This window comes from Geotrypetes seraphini, chromosome 12 (genome assembly GCF_902459505.1).
Source record: "Geotrypetes seraphini chromosome 12, aGeoSer1.1, whole genome shotgun sequence".
Taxonomy (NCBI): Eukaryota; Metazoa; Chordata; class Amphibia; order Gymnophiona; family Dermophiidae; genus Geotrypetes; species Geotrypetes seraphini.
The window spans coordinates 21,845,695-21,865,323 of record NC_047095.1 but is presented as its reverse complement, the minus strand read 5'-3'; the positions used below and the strand labels follow the sequence as shown (position 1 = coordinate 21,865,323).

Below are 19,629 nucleotides of genomic sequence, written 5' to 3'. Positions count from 1 at the left end.
TTATTTTAAGCAATGTATCCTCTCCATTTGCCCATGTGAATCATGTTATGTCTGTATTGTAACTGTGAATTTGTTCCCTTTTATTTTATATTTTTAAAACTTTTTAATACTTTGTATAAATTGGAAACCGCTTTGCTTACAAAAGCGGTATATCAAGACCCAAATAAAACTTGAAACTTGAAGATAAGGGGGAAGGTTATTCTACAAATAGGGCACTAGTCTGGTAGTTAATTAATTTGTGGTGATTTTTTATGTGATGTATTGGTGTTTTATTGATGTCATAATTTATGTATGTTTTGTTGTAATCCGCTTAGGTTTTAAGTAGAACAGAAGTTTTAAAAATAAATAATTTTTATTTAGCAATAAAGAACAGGGGCAAAATTGTCATTCAGTTCCTTGAATCTCTATAGCAAACCCTTAGAACGTGGATGTCTGAAATTCAGTTTAATAATGGTTAATGAACTTAGAACTCTGGTGCAAATCTTTTCTGGAGAGTTTGTTGGTTTAGTTTATCTGTTATTTTCGTAGTATGTTTCTTATATATTCTTGTTAGTTTTTTTGTTTGCTAGGTAGTGAAGAGCTATGTGTGAACATCAGTGGGCACTTTGAGTTTTTTTGAAGCTCCTCTCTTCCTCTTAAATGTTGTGTGTTTTAGTCTCTTGGGAGAAGACCTGAAGGCACAGTGGGTTGTTCATACAATAACACTCAATTTTACACTTTGAAGAAAATTCTTACACAGGTAAACAGGAAAAGCTGCAGGGTATTTGTATTTCCCTTGCAGTCTCATGTTAGAAAAACACCCAATAACTGGACAACTATAGAGCAGGGCATGACTAAGAGCAAGCTGAAGTTTCAGCTATGGCAGAGGTGGTGATAGAGCTGCCAAGGGAGCTCAGTTTATGAGAGAGAGATTTCAAGACATGTCTCAGCCCCACACATTCCACACTCTGGCTCCACCCCCTGCCCACTAAAATTCTGGCAGCAAGATACACCTTAATAAAAGGTCATCTTTTGCTGCCTTTGGACTAGTCTCATGATAAGAGCTGTGAAATCTTGCAGTTCTTGTTCATGGAAAGGGCTGCAGTGTGAATATGAGAAAGCTCCGATAAAAACACCAAAAAATTTCAAGCTTCCACATACCTTATATACTTGAATATTAACCAAGGTAACTTTTCCCCCCACAAAAAATGAGGTTTATATTCAAGTGCAGTGCCTTGCCTTGCCCTGCCCTGCCAGGCTCTGCATCCCGTTTCCCCTCCCTCACTCTCTGCTAGGCTCTGCATCTAGCCTCCTCCTTTCCTCCCCTGCCCGTCTCTGCACCTAGCTCCCCCTCCCTTCTTGCCAGGTTCTGTACCCTGTTCCCCCTTCGGACCTTCTTTGAGACCTGGTTTCACCATGGCAATAGGTACATTACGCATTTCACAATGCATCACAGAACCACTGAGGTGGAGCTCAGATGAATATCCATTTTGGGGGAGGAAGGGGGTGTAAATAGAAAATAAAATCACTTTAAGTCCTTTCATAAATGCAGTTCATTGTGAGAAAATAGCATGGAGGAATGTTGGAAGAAGATGCACCATCACCTTTGGCAATACCATCTCAGTTCTTGTAGTCATCAATGTAACATTCTATGGGCAGAAATGGAGGGCAGTTGTGAAAAAAGGTAGGAAGAATGGGAAGAAGACATAGAGAGGGAATTGGTGATGGGTTGTGCATGGGAATTTGCCTATACCCCAAATTTATACCTAAAAAAAAGACAACAACTGAGGACACTGCATTTTGGTCTTTATCTGTCTCCATTTGCTATGATGCCTTTTCCTTTAGCTCTATACCATGGCAGGGAGCTTTTTATTTTTTGAACTTGACAAAAATATATGCTATATAACTGCACGGTAGTTCTGTACCTAGCAGTGGAAATGAAGGGAAACTTGCAGATAGTTTGGAGGACTTAACTGATGTTTGCGAGCCTACTTTCATCGAGAATCTCTACACTTGCAGATATTAAGTTATCATATGGCTCTTGGTAAACTGAAGCCAGACTGAATGAGCTGCAGGTGGGATGGGGTGTTTCTAGCATTCCATGAGGGGGGCAGTCCGCCCAGGGTGCAGACCATAAAGGGGTGCTCCTAGGGTTGGCATCATGGTCTGGGAACTTCACTGCTCTGCCAGCATCGGGCCTCCCTCTCTGCCAGGTCCTGCCTTCGGAAGCAGGAAGAAGGACCGACGCCGGCAGAGCAGTGAGTTGTTTGCCGACAATGAGAGTATGCTCTGAACAGGCTTCTTATGGCCCACCGGGATTGATGATGTCACTGATGACACAGCAGAGAGAAGCCCTGGCAGCAAAAAAAATCTCATGGTGGGATAGGATCAGTCGGGTCCGGAGGTGCTCCACAGGGGGATGGGAGGGAAGGATGAAAAGCTGATGCACAGGGGGATAGGAGGGAAAGATAGAAAGCTGATGCACAAGGGAGGAAGAATTGTTGGATATGGGCTGGAGAAGAGGAAGGGAGATGCAACAAAGAGGTAGGGGTGAGAGGGAGAAATCCTGTATATTGTGGAGGGGAGGGAGACATGCACGAAGAAGAGACATAGGGTGGAGGGTAAGATATCTAGGGATAGAGAAAGAAATATTGAACATGATAATTGAGGGGAGGAAGGGAGAGATGCTGCATTGAAGGGAATAGAAAGGTTTGACCCAGGGCATGAGAGAGAGAGAGAGAGACACAGTGGGAAAGAAACAAATGTTGGATATGGCAATGGAAGGGAAGTAATAGAAATGGAAGATGGATGGTGAGCACGGAGAAAGAAGAAAATGTCAAATGAGAAGGAGATCCTGGCGAGCGAGTTAACAGAAGACAAACAGAAAACAGTCTGGGACCCAACATGATTTGAATAAATGACCAGACAACAAATGGTAGAAAAAATAATTTTATTTTCCATTTTGTGATTACAATATGTCAGATTTGAAATGTGTATCCTGCAAGAGCTGGTGTTAGACGGTAAGCTTGAGCTAGGACCTAATAGAGAGAGGAAATGTCTTTTATGTTTATTTTATTTACACTGAATCACTCGAAAAGATCATTCCTGTCTCAATGGCACTGCCACTAGCACGCAATTTATATGACCTCAGCTGCATTTTAATCCAGTTGAAATAAAAAATTGTTGCCAAGTTGACTGCTTGGGGCAACGATTTGAATTCTTATTTTATTTATACTACAGCACCGGCATGGGGTTGTAGAGGTTGTAGCCCTATGTAATGTTATATTGTAATACTGTGAATGTTAAAACAGTAACCCGTTCTGAGCTCTCTGGGGAGGATGGGATATAAAAATAAATAAATTACTAAAAATATATATTTTTTAATATTGGTGTGTGTGGGGGGGGAGGGGGGGAGATTTTAAAAAAAATGATTGGTTCCAGGTGTCACATATCCTAGGTCCGCCACTGAATCCATCTACTACATTTCCATTTCTGCAGAGCCCTTGCATAGAGTTTGCATGAGCTGATAATAAAAAAACAACTATTGTATTTAAATCCTGAGTCAAATAACAGACAAAAGCAAAAGTAATTAGAAGACAAAAGAGTAAAAGTATGCTCCGGTACCCATCTGCAATAAAGGTTGGCATTGCTTCAGGTCAGTGATCGAGCGAGCCTAGGGGAAACTTGGCAGCGTTCTGACAGGGGAAAAAAAACAAAAACACACACACATTTTCAAATGTTCAGCTTAATCACCAGAAGAATGAATCTGTTCCAAACCACATAAGAAAAAAGGACTACTTAAGTAAGCACTTTTCATTCCCTCTGGGAGTACTAGTTTAATCTGTATTTCTCTCATCCTGTCTTGGCTATTCCGAGTGTGTAAAATAAGCATTTTTTTAATAGAGCAATTTTAAAAAAAATCAATATTCTATTAACTTGTTAATGTGCAGTAATACAAAAAAGGAGTCCTGATATTGTAGAAAAGGAACAAACAACCTGCCTTGCTATTGTGAAAGCAGCAAGTATTTAGGCCCCTATTCAACAGAACACCCATTATCTTGGGTTGTACTAATTTTATTGCGGGTTAGTGAATTGGTCCCACTGAAAATAAAGGGGGGGGGGAGGGGACATATACTGTATACATGTGACTTCTAAATATTTTTGATTTTCCCACCTGCTGAAAATGTCTTAACAATTTGTCTCTGTTGTTCTCCTCAGCAGAGCTTGAAGCCTGATGCTGATATGCTTAGGTTCCCAGGAAGAGGAAAGATAGTTACCAGCACTTTAACATCCTTGCTGAACCTGGAACTAGGCAGAGGAGATTGGTTCAGCCTTGAGTATTGAAGTGTGGTAGTTTTTTTCCCCCAGTTACCTTGCTTTAATTGCAAATTGTAACGCATGGTAACTACAAAGCCTTACCACCTCTTTTATTAAACTGCGCTAGCAGTTTTTAGCTCAGAGCTGTGCTGAATGGCCCGGGGAGCCATGCTGAATGGCCCGCGCTGCTCCCAACGCTCATAGAGTTCCTATGAGCGTCAGGAGCAGCTCGGGCCATTCAGCATGGCTCTCTGCCCGAAAAACTGCTAGCGCAGTTTACTAGAAGAGGGGGTATAAGCATCGGGAGCAGCGCAGGCCATTTAGCGTGGCTTCCCACACTAGAAAACTGATAGCGCAGTGCCCTTTGTGTTAACGGTTGGGGTGTAGTGAGCATCTGTCCCTGCAACAGGTACTTTTATCACATGGTAACTATATTGCTGATAATGCAGATGCATCAGTGTTATCGGCAATTCATTTATCTGGCCATTCCAGATAAAAAGGAACGCCCTACAGAGCAGGAGCAACTAACTGGTGGCTTGCCAAGGAAAGTCCCAGTAATAGCTGGGGAAGAGTGGAGGGGACAATAAGGAACTCGTATGACTTGACAACGGTTTTACTAAAGCGCTCCGGTGTCTGTACTGTGAAAAAGAGGTTAGCGCCACCTGCTGTAAGATAGCTTATCTGCAACTTCAGTGAGGAAGTGTTCTCAGGGACACCAGCTGCTAGTGGCGTAGTAAGGGGGGCTGTGGGTGGGCGGACCACCCCGGGTTTTGTCTTGGCAGGGGTGCCGGCACCTCTCCTCCTCTCTGCCGCCCTGCTCCTTCCCACTCCTCCCCCCGCCACGCATACGCCTTCAATTCCCCGTCACCGTACCTCTAGGTCTTTGTCAGCGAGCAGCAGCCCCAACCCGCTGCTCATGCTGGCCTCTGCGCTCCCCTCTGACATGATTAGGAAGTGACATCAGGGGGAGAGCCAACGCTGATGCGGACAGCAAGTTAGAGATGCTGCTTGTGCCAGGGAGCTAAACAGGTACGGGGGAAGGGAAAGTGAGTGCACATGGCAGGAGGGGGACAGAGAAGAGGGTCCAGGTGCCTGCTGCTACGCCACTGCCTACTGCTATATCACTCACTCTTTCACACCTTCCTACTTGTATATGATTGTAGAAGTTGAATCCCAAGATGGGCAGAATCCTATTGGATAGTACTCTCATCGGTTCTGAACTTGCAATGGTAATCTTAGAAAGGAAACCTTTTTATGCCAAGAACAGATTCTGTACGGGAAATTCTCCATTTCTAAATTGAATGAAAACGAAAACTCTGTAGAGATGGTGATATTCAAGATGCAGACTTTATTTAAAAATATATAAATTCATAATCCACATAAAATATATCTAAGACTCAAACCGTTGGGAGATTTGGATCCAACATGTTCCGTGTTTCAACAATGTTGTCTTCCTCAGGGGTCCTATAAATAACAATTTAATGAATATAATTTTGCAATATTTAATGTACGCATGCCTATGTTTGCGTGTATAGTGGATGTGCTTAACAGATGAGTATATAAAGTGACTGGTGCAAACAGATAAGGACAAGACTTAATAAAATGTGACATAAAGTTAAATAGTGAGCCAAACAAAGTGCTGAAGTGTAAACAAGTAAAAAAACATTACACTGGAAATAAGAATCGGTTCAGCGGATGGCCACCAGGATGGTCTCGGGGCTAAAGGGTCTCCCGTACGAAGAAAGACTGAGCAAATTGCAGCTCTACACTCTCGAGGAGCGTAGGGAGAGGGGAGACATGATTGAGACATTTAAGTACATCACGGGACGGGTAGAGGTGGAAGATGATATCTTTCTTCTCAGGGGACCCTCGACCACAAGAGGACTTCCGCTCAAGCTCAGGGGAGGGAAGTTTCGTGGAGACACCAGGAAGTACTTCTTCACGGAGAGAGTGATCGAGCATTGGAACAAGCTTCCAGTGCAGGTGGTTGAGGCACGCAGCATCCCAGACTTCAAGAACAAATGGGATACCCATGTGGGATCCCTACGAGGTCATGCCAAGGGATAGGGTCACTAGGACTTGAATGAGCAGGTCAGTAGAGTGACAGTATAATTACAATTATTCTTTAGGGGGTCAGTAGATTTAAGAGGGTGGGTAAATAGTGTGGGCAGACTTGATGGGCTATGGCCCTTATCTGCCGTCATCTTTCTATGTTTCTATGTTTCTATGAGTGTAAAAAATGGTGAACCAAAGATGTGACAAAATAGAGAGCTCTGCAATAAAGCCACGAAAAGCAGGAAAATCTGACGTGTGATCAATAGCAGATACGACTTCATCAGCTAAATTTGTACCTACCCTAAAAGTCCTGATATAGAAACACATGGATTAAAAACTGAAAACTAAAAACATATGGGAAATTAAGGGCTCCTTTTACGAAGGTGCGCTAGCGTTTTTAGCGCATACACCGGATTAGCGCACGCTAGTCGAAAAACTACCGCCTGCTCAAGAGGAAGGCGTTAGCAGCTAGCACACATGGCATTTTAGCACGCGCTATTCCGCGCGTTAAGGCCCTAACGCACCTTCGTAAAAGGAGCACTAAGTATACTTGAACTTAAGCCTTTAACAATAAATGAAAACTTTAATAAAAACATTTCTAAATTGAACCACACTGCCTCCTGCTACAGCATTTAAGTTGTAAGCATTTGTCATTGCTGTGGGAGCCACCAGCATGCCAGCTTTAGTAATTTGTCTTGAGATTTCTATTTCTGACATTTAGGGCGGCATGGTGCCTTTCCTTTTCCTCCATTAGTTTGATGACATTGATTTGCTTCTGTGCCAAAGTAATTTATAAAGAATTTTATAATATGTATATATTTAGTCTATTAGCTCAGGCAGGGGCCGCAGATGTGGCTCTGCGGCTTTTGTCCTGATTTAGTGCATTTCATCCATTAGAATGCTTTTTTCATGCCAAACGTTTGGTGCAGAAGTAGCAGCTAATGCTCAGTGCCATATATAGAATTTCACCCTAAACTGCCATAACGCATAATTGTCAGCAGGGTGTTCATATGAGTGGGGTTGTAGGAGGGCCACCCACTTTTGCATGCAACTGCTGCATGTAGGCATTATCATATATACTTCAAATACTATGTGAACCATACTAAAATACCTAGTACTTTAAGTTTAAGCTTCATTGGCGAATATATGCCATTGCTCGGGTAGAGAATCTCCACCCAAGCTAAGTATCGCTTCAATTTAATATCAATGGACGATGAATAACAAATCTGAATAGGGCAACAGCTAAAATTGCTTATTATAACAGTCCCCCTGAGATAAATACATAGAAACATAGAAAATGACGGCAGAGAAGGGCTATAGCCCATTAAGTCTGCCCACTCTATTAACCCTCCCCCTAACAACCCTCCTAGGGGACACACTCTGATGGCATCCCTTTTCACTACCCTCGCAGAGATCCGACTTGGGCATCCCACTTTTTCTTGAAATCTTGCACGCTGCTGGCGTCGATCACTGGCACTGGGAGCTCATTCCAATGGTCAACCACTCGTTCAGTGAAGAAATACTTCCTGGTGTTGCTATGAAAATTCCCGCCCCTGATTTTAAGCGTATGCCCTCTTGTGGTTGATGGACCCTTGAGAAAGAAAATATCATCCTCCACCTCAATACGACCAGTGATGTACTTAAATGTCTCAATCATGTCTGCATATGGGTTATTCCTTATGACTAGCTCTGAGGTCTGACTGCAGACACTGGAGATCGGTTGCCTCTGCGAAGGGAATCTTGACTGTTACCAGTCTTAAACAAAGCGTGTCAACATTAGGTGTTTTAGTGTGGCATTATCATATATGACACCCATAGATCTGGTGTACATGTTTGCACCTACATTTAGGTATGCCACAGTTGATTTACACTAGTCAATTTAATTTATATCATGAATTAATATAGAACCAAATCTTTATCAGAAAAGGGAACATGGTAAAACTAGAGGGCATAAATTGAGGTTGCGAAGTGGTAGATTTAGGAGAAACGTTAGGAAATTGCCTGGAATGCCCTCCCGAAGGAGGTGGTGGAGAGGAGAATGGTGACAGAATTCAAAAAAGCGTGGGATGAACACAGTGGATCTCTGATTAGAAAATGAATGTCATTAATTGAAGAACCAGGGGCCTGCTCTAGGCAGACTTGCACAGTCTGTGTCCCGTATATAGCAATTCGGTTTATGATGGACTGGGGAAGGCTTTGGTGGAAACTCCAGTAATTTAGAACAGTGGTTCCCAACCCTGTCCTGGAGGACTACCAGCCAGTCAGGTTTTCAGGATCACCCTAATGAATATGCATGGGGCAGGTTTGCATGCCTATCACCTTCATTATATGCAAATCTGTCTCATGCATATTCATTAAGGTGATCCCAAAAACCCGACTGGCTGGTGGTCCTCCAGGACAGGGTTGGGAACCACTGATTTAGAACACGAGGAAGGTTCTGGGTGGACTTTTACAGTCTGTATCCCGCAAATGATATGATGGTTTGGATAGGCTGGAGTGAGCTTTGACGGCAGCTCCAGTAGTTGGAACAGCTTTAACAGTAACTCCAGTAGTTCCAAGAAGACGTCTACGGTCTAGCACCCAGCAATATATATAAAAAAAAAGATGATTCAATTTAATCATACATTGTTATAATGAGTGTAACTGTTGGGCAGCCTGGATGGACCATTCAGGTCTTTATCTGCTGTCATTTACTCATGTTACTATATTACTATGTAGTATTCTACGAGGACATTTATGAGCATGCATGGTCCCTTCCCTCGTACCTCTAATTCTCCCTGTGTGGACAGCATTACAAACTTGCTGTTTGTGTCATATCGGCTTTCTCTCTGATGCCACTTCCTAGGCGCAGGGCCAAGAAGTGACGTCAGAAGGAGGCAACACCAACGCGAGCTCGCATAGGGAAAATTAGAGGTACGAGGGAAGGGAAGGGGCATGTGGCAGGGGGAGTTGGGAAGGAGCGGGGGGAGGGTGGAGAGGAGGATGGGTACCTGCGCTCTTTACAAAGGTTGCGCTTGGAGTGAGCTGCCCCCACCCACCTATGCCACTGGGCACAGTGCTCACAGAATATGGCAATCACTTTCAGAATTGCCCCTTTGCATCTACGGGACAAGACCTTAATAGATTAGACCAGAGGTTCTCAACTCAGTCCTAGGGCACACCCAGCCAATCAGGTTTTCAGGATACCCACAATGAACATGCATGAGATAGATTTGCATGCCCTACCTCCACTGTATGCAAATTTATCTGATGCATACTTGTGGGTATCCTGAAAACCTGTCTAGGTGTGTCCCAAGGACTGGGTTGAGAACTCCTGGATTAGACCCAAATTGACTGTTGCTCTATTATAGGGGTAGGCAATTCCGGTCCTCGAGAGCCAGAGCCAGGTCGGGTCGGGATATCCACAATGACTATTGTAGCGTGGTCGTCCCTTAGGGCACAGCAGGGACCGGCACACAACTACAATATTGCCCCGGCGTGCTTCTCCAAGAGGGAGGAAGTCCCTGTTGTTGATAACTTACTCTGTGTACAATGGACAGAATGGCTTCACACAGGTGAGTATCAGAAGGAAGAAATCAAATTTATTTATCCTTCAGTTAGGGCAAAACCAAAAATGCATGAAAAGCAAAAGTCCAAAAGTAATGGCAATAATAATGGCAACAAAATAATGCTGCACTCACCAGCCTGGTCTGGTCAAAGAGTCAAAAACATATATCTTATGACCCAGGAAAGTCCTGCTTCATTGTGGGCGCAATGAAACAAACAATCCAGTCTCCCATAATCTTCAGTGCAAATAAAACAACACAACACATTGCAATATTATAGCTCTTCCATTCTCCTCCGAGTTCAATAGCAGAAGGTTGGCGGATTTGCCAAATCGGCTCCTTGTTAGGACAAAGAGCAAAATAATCCTCAATCCTTCCACTAAGATGTTGGGCAGATCCTGCCCCAGCCTTCAGGGTTTTCAAACTCTATGAGGGATACTGCTGGTGTTGCTTCGCTGCAGCCAAGCCACAGCTTGCAGCAGCCATCTTGGCTTAAAAAAACAAACAAACTTCCAAACAAACAAAACAATGTACTAGCATACGTCCTTCTGCTAGCATGCTCAAAGAATTCACTTATTGTCTCATAAGTCAAACATTCAAAAATTCAAAAAGGAAAGTTCACTCAAAAAGAAAGCTATGCAAAACACAAGCCCACAATTCAATCAGCTTACATCCATTTCTTCAGTATGCCCCAATTCTGGTAAAGCACTCCAGTCCATTTTAGAGAGTTGCGCGGGGACAGAACTCCCACCCATCCCCGCCAGGATCCTCTCCGTCCCCACCCATCCCCGTCAGGATCCTCTCCGTCCTCACCTGTCCCCGCAAGGCATTACCTCCATCCCTGCCCGTCCCCATAAAAAGCAGCAATTACTTCTGACAGGATCATCAATTCCACAGTTTCTTTTGTGTTTGCGCTGCTATTTTCCTTGTGGAATCTCTTTGGTGGAACCCTTTTTTGTTTTCTGTTCAGGTAATTAACTTATAAACCCCCTCTTTTACTAAGGCTGATGTGTTCATTATATTATATGGATGAACCCTGCTTCCAAAGCCTTCCATCCCTGTGGGAATCCCGTTGGCTAGAGGGGGATCCCCGTGGGAGTACTGTAGGTTAAGGGAGGATTCCCACGGGACCCGCAGGATTCCTGCGATCCCCGTTCCCGTGCAGACCTCTAGTCCATTTCCTCATGTTCCTGGTTTACCAAGGCTGTTTCTTCTGGCTCTGTGTTCAGCATTTCCACATCCGTAGGCTCTGGAGGAATTGGAGGCTCTTTCCACCTGAGAACTTCCTTGGACTCCCCTTTCCTCCTAGACAGCCAGCTCTCTAAGTGTTCAAGAGCTGCTGTGCCACGCCCAGCCCTACTCGGGGGAAGGGCTTTCTTTTGCTGAGTCTGCTACCTGTTTGGCCAGCCCTTTCCAAAATGGAGGATTTAAAGGGGCAATACCTGTTTTCACAGGTCTATGGACTAAACCCTGCTCAAACACAGCCTGCGCTTCCTGATCTAGTTCCTGGCTTGCAGGCACATAGTGATCAGCCCTGACTAATTTCACCAGGCGATTTCTGGGGCTCTTCACTGGCACAAGACCGGAACTGGGATCAGGCTTGTGACAATATCTATGAGATGGATTTGCATGCACTGCCTCCTTGAGATGCAAATCCATCTCATGCATATTTATTGTGGATATCCTGAAAACCTGACCTGGTTCCGGCTCTCGAGGACCGGAATTGCCTACCCCTGCTCTATTATATGGATGTCATTTAGATTCCAATATAAAACTCTTATTTTTTTGGACAATAATGATGGAATACAAACCTTAAAAACAATGGCTTAAGCCACTCAGAATATACTTGTTGGAGGGAAGAAGGGAAAAGGATATGGCAGAAATATTTAAATATTTGTCAGGCTTTAGTCAAGAAGGCTTTTAAAACATGTCTCAGTGACTACTACTACTACTGGCTGCCAATGGAGGCACAGTGAAATTTAAGTCAGGCTGTTTTTGTTTGGGTTAGTTCCTAAATATATAGCTGACCTTTTTTCTTTTTCAACTAATAGACGCAAGAGAAGCTCACACTTGAATTTTGTCTCCCCATCAGTTAGAGCAGTGGTTCCCAACCCTGTCCTGGAGGAACACCAGGCCAATCGGGTTTTCAGGCTAGCCCTAATGAATATGCATGAAGCAAATTTGCATGCCTATCACTTCCATCATATGCAAATCTCTCTCATGCATATTCATTAGGGCTAGCCTGAAAACCCGATTGGCCTGGTGATCCTCCAGGACAGGGTTGGGAATTACTGAGTTAGAGGATGTAAACTTAAAAAATATCATGAAGATCTTTTTTCGTATCAGGCAGCATTATGGGGTAAAGATTTGGAAAAATTGCTTTTGTTTACTAATACTTATGAGGAATTTAGGAGACACCTAAAAACATATTTGTTCTTGAAGCATTTAGGTAGCTGATTTGCAAAATCTTATACAATAACTGCTCTTTAAAGGTTTTTAGTTACTAGTTTTTAACTTTGTAAGTTTTACTCAATTTGTAGCATTTTTAACTATTGTAAACCGCATAGAACTTTACGGTCCTGCGGTATATAAACTTTTTATTATTATTATTACTACTATTAATTATTTCTATAGCACTACCAGACGCACACAGCACTGTACAGAGTCACAAAGAGTAAGAAAACAGTCCCTGCTCGAAAGAGCTTACAATCTAAACAGGCAAGAGTAAGACAGACAAACAGGATGTCATGGATACAGTTAAGGGGAACGGTTAATCAACTTGCTGGGTTGGATGGCAAAGGAGTAGGGTTAAGGATTGAAAGCTATATTAAAAAGAGAGTTTTCAGTCTGCTTTTAAACAAGGGAAGGGAAGTGGCTTTACGGACAAACTCGGGTAATTTATTCCAGGCATAGGGGGCAGCTAGATGAAAGGAATGAAGTCTGGACTTGGCAGTGGAGGAGAAGGGTAACGTTAAGAGTGACTTATCTGAGGAACAGAATTCTCTTGGAGGTGTATAAGGAGAAGCGAGGAGAGATATTGAGGGGCAGCAAAATGAGCACACTTGTAGGTCAGCAATAAGATCTTGAACTGTTTGCGATGGCAGATAGGGAGCCAGTGAAGTGACTTAAGGAGAGGGGTGGGTTTTCAGAATTTCTACAACAAATATTCAGGAGACATACTTGCATAAAATGGATCTCCACTGTATACAAATTTCTCTCATGCATATTCACTGTGGGTATCCTGAAGACTTGACTGGCTGTGGGGTTACCAGGACAGGTATGTGAAACCCTGGAGTACAGGAGTTTCAAGGATCAGGAGTCATGAAATAAAGTTGGCAGAGAAAGGTTTCAAAGGAAACATGAATATGTATTTTCCGAGAGAGTGGTAGATGAGTACAGTAATCTACCAACAGCGGTGGCGGAATCTAACATTCCGACTACGTTTTTTGTGGAGAACTGCAAGTAATGGCAGTATCGTAGCAGGGATGTGAGGCACCCCTCTCCCGCTCTTGTCTCCGCCCCCTGCTGAATGTGTGCCCCCTTCCCTTCCCCATACCTGAAGTTCACCGCCACGAGCAACAAGAACTTCAACTGCTCCTTGTGACTCCGGCGGATCTCCCTCTGTTGTCACTTCATATGCGCGGCACCCAGAAGTAATGTCAGCAGGAGAGATGACGTGGTCACAAGGAGAACGTTCAAAGTTGTTGCTCATAGCAGTGAACAACTAGATGTATGGGTGAAGGAAAGGGGTGTGCCAGCATCCCCACTAATATGGTGTCCAGGGTGGACTGACGTCCTCGCCCCCCTTACTGTGCCACTGGGTAATGGTGAGCATATCATTTCAACCAATGAATGGTGGTGCTGGTTTGGAAGGGGGGGGGACGACACAAATACCAGAGAAAAGTCCACTCTGTACAAATCCAAAGGCATCCAAAAGAAAAATCAGAGGGCCTGATCTTCAAACGAACCACACTTTATTGGCTAAACAAACATTGGACTCAACACAGGCCGTGTTTCGGTGAGTGAGCCTGCATCAGGAGTCCAGGATGTAAGTATGGAGTTAGTCAGTGCCCATAAACACAATGCCAAATAAACAAAATATACCAAACACTGCTGTGTGGAACACAGCATAAATTGAAGAGTAAAAAAAAAAAACCCAGCAAACCCAACAACAATGATTTGATCAAAAGGAGAGGCGCTAGCCCTGGCTGACTGCCTACAGCACAGGTGTCAAAGTCGGTCCTCGAGGGCCGGAATCCAGTCGGGTTTTCAGGATTTCCCCAATGAATATGCATGAGATCTATGTGCATGCACTGCTTTCAATGCATATTCATTGGGGAAATCCTGAAAACCCGACTGGATTACGGCCCTCGAGGAGGGACTTTGACACCCCTGGCCTACAGGATGTGCCTCTCACCACAAGAAGCACATCCTGTAGGCATCAGCTGGCGAATCATGGCACACCTGAAATCTCAGGAGGCACACTAGTGTGTTATGGCACACAGTTTGCGATACACTGCACTAGATCAGTGATTCCCAACCCTGTCCTGGAGGAACACCAGGCCAATCGGGTTTTCAGGCTAGCCCTAATGAATATGCATGAAGCAAATTTGCATGCCTATCACTTCCATCATATGCAAATCTCTCTCATGCATATTCATTAGGGCTAGCCTGAAAACCCGATTGGCCTGGTGTTCCTCCAGGACAGGGTTGGGAATCACTGCACTAGATGAACGCTAGGGGAGAGTGGGCTCCTTACGGCTGTGGGCCCTTGGGTGCTGCTCTGTTGTTCTAATGGTCAGTCTGCCCTTGCTCTTGAGTCACATTCACCTGTGATGCTACTGAAATCACTAGACAGAGATAGATGACTTACTGCTATTGAGCAGGGATTGTGTCTTATATTACTACTATTTATCATTTCTATGGTGCTGAAAGGCGTACGCAGCGCTGTACGTTTAACATACAATAGACAGTCCCTGCTCAGAAGAGCTTACAAACTAATATGGACAGACAGGACATCTCAGGTTTGAGTATATTCTGGTAGAGGAAATGATACAATGGGTATAGATATCTGAATAGGTATATGTTTAATTTACAGCGCTGCATATATCTGGTAGTGCTATAGAAATTATAAGTAGTAATACTGTGGAAAAGATGTTTTGAGCATAAGAGCTTTTCTCTATCTAGAAGTACTGTTTGACAAGCAGATAATTCAACAAAGGCCTAAGGAAGAAAATAACTGGTAGAGAGGAGTCATCAGCAGCAAACAGATGACTATAAATTGTTATATCTAGATTAAAAACAAAATTTTTTTTTTTTTTTTTGCTGTCCTTAAGGTTGAAATCCTCGACTGCAAGACCAAAAAACAGTTATGCTTCCTGGATAAGGTATAACATAAAAATAAGGTTAAAGATTTAAAGTACTGTATTATGAAAAAAAGATGTTGAGAATTAAGGGTTAATAGTGATAGCTTACAAATAAATCACATTTTAGGTCAGGATTTGATACACTGCCTTTCTGTATTGCAACCAAAGCGATTAACATAGACGCAAGAACTTTTTCTGTTCCCAGTGGACTCAATCTAGGTGTTGAACCTGGGACAATGGAGAGTTACCCCCCCCCCCTCTTTTTCAAAACGGTAGTGCGGTTTTTAGCATTGGAGCTGTTACCGTTATGGCCGGCACTAAAAACCACGCTATGGTTTTGTAAGTGACTTACCCAGGGTCACAAGGAGCTGCAGTGGGAATCAAACCCAGTATCCAGGTTTTTAGTCTACTGCTCTAACCCTTAGGCTACTTTTTTATCACTTTATTTTTAACACATGGGTGGAATTTCCACAAAAGGGCAGTACTTAGACTATTCCATTGAACACATCTCTATAACACATTACAATTTAGTTAAGGCAGTAAAGCACCACTATTTCACAACTGAACAGAAAGAAAACTGGCTTTAGATGCCTTATCATTTGGAGTGCTAAAAAAAATAACAGCACCAAAGGCTTCATCATAAGTAAATTGTCCAGTAGGACAACCCAAAACTTTAACATGCTCATAAACTCAACTGAATTACGACAACATTAGCTACTGAGACAAAAGAATGTCAGGCGAGAATCTTGCAAAAAACCATTGTCAGGCCCTAAACATGGATAAAACTGAGATTTGCTGCCACCCAAACAGCAATAGATGTAAAACACAGCTGTAACTTACCTGCATCTTGCACAGAGGAGTCAAGAGAAAATAAAAATGGCATTTTATTGGCAAAGAGGCATTAATATACCTGAAGATATAACATCCAACAAAAGGGCACCATATAAAGATTTAAAAAGTTAAATGGAAAGAGCCAATCCTTGTAGCACTCCAGTAGGTGACCATCTAGGGCAGGGGTAGGCAATTCCAGTCCCTGAGAGACTGAGCCAGGTCAGGTTTTCAGGATATCCACAATTAATATGTATGAGATGAATTTGCATGCACTGCCTCCTTGAGATGCAAATCTATCTCATGCATATTTATTGTGGATATCCTGAAAACCTGACCTGGCTCCGGCTCTCGAGGACCAGAATTGCCTACCCCTAATCTAGGGCAAGATGAAGAATTACCCACATGCACTCCTTGGGACTGTTCCTGCAAATATGAAGATCATAAATGAACTATCTCTGAATACCAAAATCCAAAAATCTTTGCAACAAAATCCGACCATCCAGGATATCAAAGGCCACCAAAACATCTAGAGACCAAATACGCAAATCTATTACGGACGTATCACATTGAACGTGGAAAGGTGCCCCTATCTTCCTGTTTCAGCATGGAATCGGGCAACAGCATCCTTAAAGCACAGCTTTTCAGAAGTACCATCAGCCTGCTCTTTTCTCAGTTTCTGCATTTCATTTGGCTTTATAGACCCCAGGTTGAGGGTCACCATGTTGGATGTAAACCAACCATGAAGCCTCCCACTCCACGTTACATAGTCTTCAAAAGTACATCTTTCATGCTTTGATTTGATCTTGATTTATCAAGTCCTGCTTGCAGATGGTTAGATGATTTTAGATGTCACAATGGCAGCTCGCAAGAGTTCTAACACTGTAATGCCTCAAGTTTCAGAAGCAATGTTTTCTACATGAATGGTTCCAGTGCTGGCAAAACAAATAGTTCTGTTCTCCTGCTCCTAATAGCCATCATGTCAGACAACCAGCACAATCAGGAAGCAAACTTCTAAAAGTGCTCCTCCCTACCAAACAGTGCAAAAAAAGTGCCCTAAAACAAAATAAGGTGCTCAAGGCAACACCTTGATCATTCCCCCACCTAGTTCCAGCTCTGCTTTCTAACCTACCCATGCGTATAAGCATATGATCCCAGGCCTCAGAGTCTGTTGGATTAACTGACTAGAAATAAGAACATAAGAATTGCTGCTGTTGGATCAGACCAGGGGTCCATCATTCATGCTCAGCAGTCAGCTCACGCGGCGGCCCTCTGGTTAAAGACCAGCGCCCCAACTTGAGACTAGCCCTATCAGCGTACGATCTTGTTCGGCAGGAACTTGTCTAACTTTGTCTTGAATCCCTGGCGGGTGTTTTCCTCTATGACAGACTCCGGAAAAGTATTCCAGTTTACTACCACTCTGGGTGGTGAAGAAGAACTTCCTTACATTTGTACGGAATCTATCCCCTTTCAACTTATACAGTCCTCTCACACATATACTCAATCTGCCGTACAGCGTACGGTCTTTAATATTTCACACCACTCTTTTTAACACCACCTTTGTGACTGGATGAATGGCAAATGTTACAGTTGATGGTGTGCTTCATTTCCAAAGAAACAAGCAAAAGCTTTAATACTGATTTTCCTGTCTGACTGCAATCAGTTTCCACACTACTATAGTATTACCCAGACATTTTGATACCATTAACCGCATTTACATTTGATATAACAAACATTGCCTGCATCTTGTACATTTTGTCTGCAGTTTCTTTTTGTTTCTTGAATGCTTAGCACCCATTGATAAATTCCCCCCTTAGCTGCTCCTTAGCCAATTTAATTGGGCACATATCTTGGAAAATTGACATCCAATTTTAGGCACCATACGAGAATCTGGGGGATAATGGATAAACTCTGAATGTTCATATAAAACAGTCTATGAAGGGTCAGGCTTATTTAAGGAATTAATTTAAATTTAATATTTACATTTATGTTTCACTTAAGCAACAATATTCGGAATTCGTTGTCATGAAGAGCTGCCTGAGATACCAAAGTATGATTTAGAAATTTCTTACTCCTGCAACCCTGGACAGATGGAAAATTAAACAAAGGATGAGTTCTTCTACTATGTCTGTATGATGCTAAAGAAAATCTATTGACTAAGTAAGAAGGAGCTGTACCATAAACAGCCTAGTTTAAACAATACCTGGGCCTCCATTGTACCCTGACCTTCCTCAAAAAAGCATAAAGATCTTGATTTTGTATATCTCGGTCAAGACAGGTAAAAAAAAAATACATAATTGTTGCAAATAAACTCTGTAGCCATTACTAAAACCAATTACTAAATACCAGAGGATGTGGTGAGAGCAGTTAATGTAGCTGGTTTTAAAAAAGGTTTGGACAAATTCTTGGAGAAAAAGTCCATAGTCTGCTGTTGAGACAAACATTGGATGGTAGCATGGAATGCTGCTGCTATTTGGGCTTTTGCCAGGTACTTGTGACTTGGATTGGCCTCCACGAAGATGTACTGGGCTAGATGGACCATTGGTCTGACTCAGTAAGGCTATTCTTATGTTCTTCCTAAGACATAAAACAATCACTGGCTTATTGAAGCTACAGCCTCAGCACCCTGGGGTTGTGGTGTTCAAACCCCGCGCTGCTCCTTGTGACCCTGGGCAAGTCACTGAATCCTCCATAGCCCCAGGTACGTTAGATAGATTGTGAGCCCACTGGGACAGACAGGGAAAATGCTTCAGTACCTGATTGTAAAACCGCTTAGAAAACCTTGATAGGCGGTATATAAAAATCCTAATAAACTTAAACTTAAAACTTATTAACCTGAAGCTAAAAATGGTAAGGAATCAAAAACTATTCTAATTAGAACTCACATTGAAGTATTTCTGAAACAGCCAAGGTTTTAGTAGATGCCTGAATCTCATATAGTTACTGATTTTTCTAATTTTCGGAGGCAGGGAGTTCCATAATCCTGGGTCTTTGCCCCATATGGCAAGCAGTATGACTAAGATTGGAATAACCATTCTTGTTCCGGAATAGATTTTAATTTTTTGGATGGACAATACAAAGAAACATGGAGCCCCTTTTACAAAGCCACGGTAGTGAGTCCTGGCACGGCAAATGTGATGCAGCCCACATGTGCTGCATGAGAATCGCTACCGTGGCTTTGTAAAAGGGGCCCAAGGTTTTGTAAGTAGCCAGGGTTTGAACCAGAGAATATTTTTAAAACAAAATATTAAGACTTTAAAGCTGGACACGATGGAAACAAGACAGAAAGATTAACTCATTTGAGCTTTGGTGTTGGAGAAGGATTTTATAAATGCTGCAGACCACTAGAAGAACTAACAAATCGATTCTGGAAGAGATCGAACTGGTTATGTCACTCGAAGCCCAAATGATGAAGTCATGACTGTCATACTTTGGACAGTCAGAAGAGAAAGATCATTGGAGAAGGACATCATGTTTGGGAAGATCTAAGCAACCAGATGAAGAGGGTGACCTGCAACCAGATGGTTGGACACATTGAA

General features: G+C 42.9%; 1 protein-coding gene across 1 annotated transcript in view; it reads left to right on the top strand.

The window, feature by feature from the left end:
• LOC117346630 (very-long-chain enoyl-CoA reductase-like) overlaps nt 1-19,629 on the top strand; it is a 61,313-nt gene that overhangs the window by 4,721 nt on the left and 36,963 nt on the right. Inside the window, exon 2 of the mRNA XM_033916518.1 lies at nt 15,233-15,283. Coding sequence (XP_033772409.1) covers nt 15,233-15,283 — 51 coding nt within the window. The remainder of the gene's footprint in view (nt 1-15,232; nt 15,284-19,629) is intronic.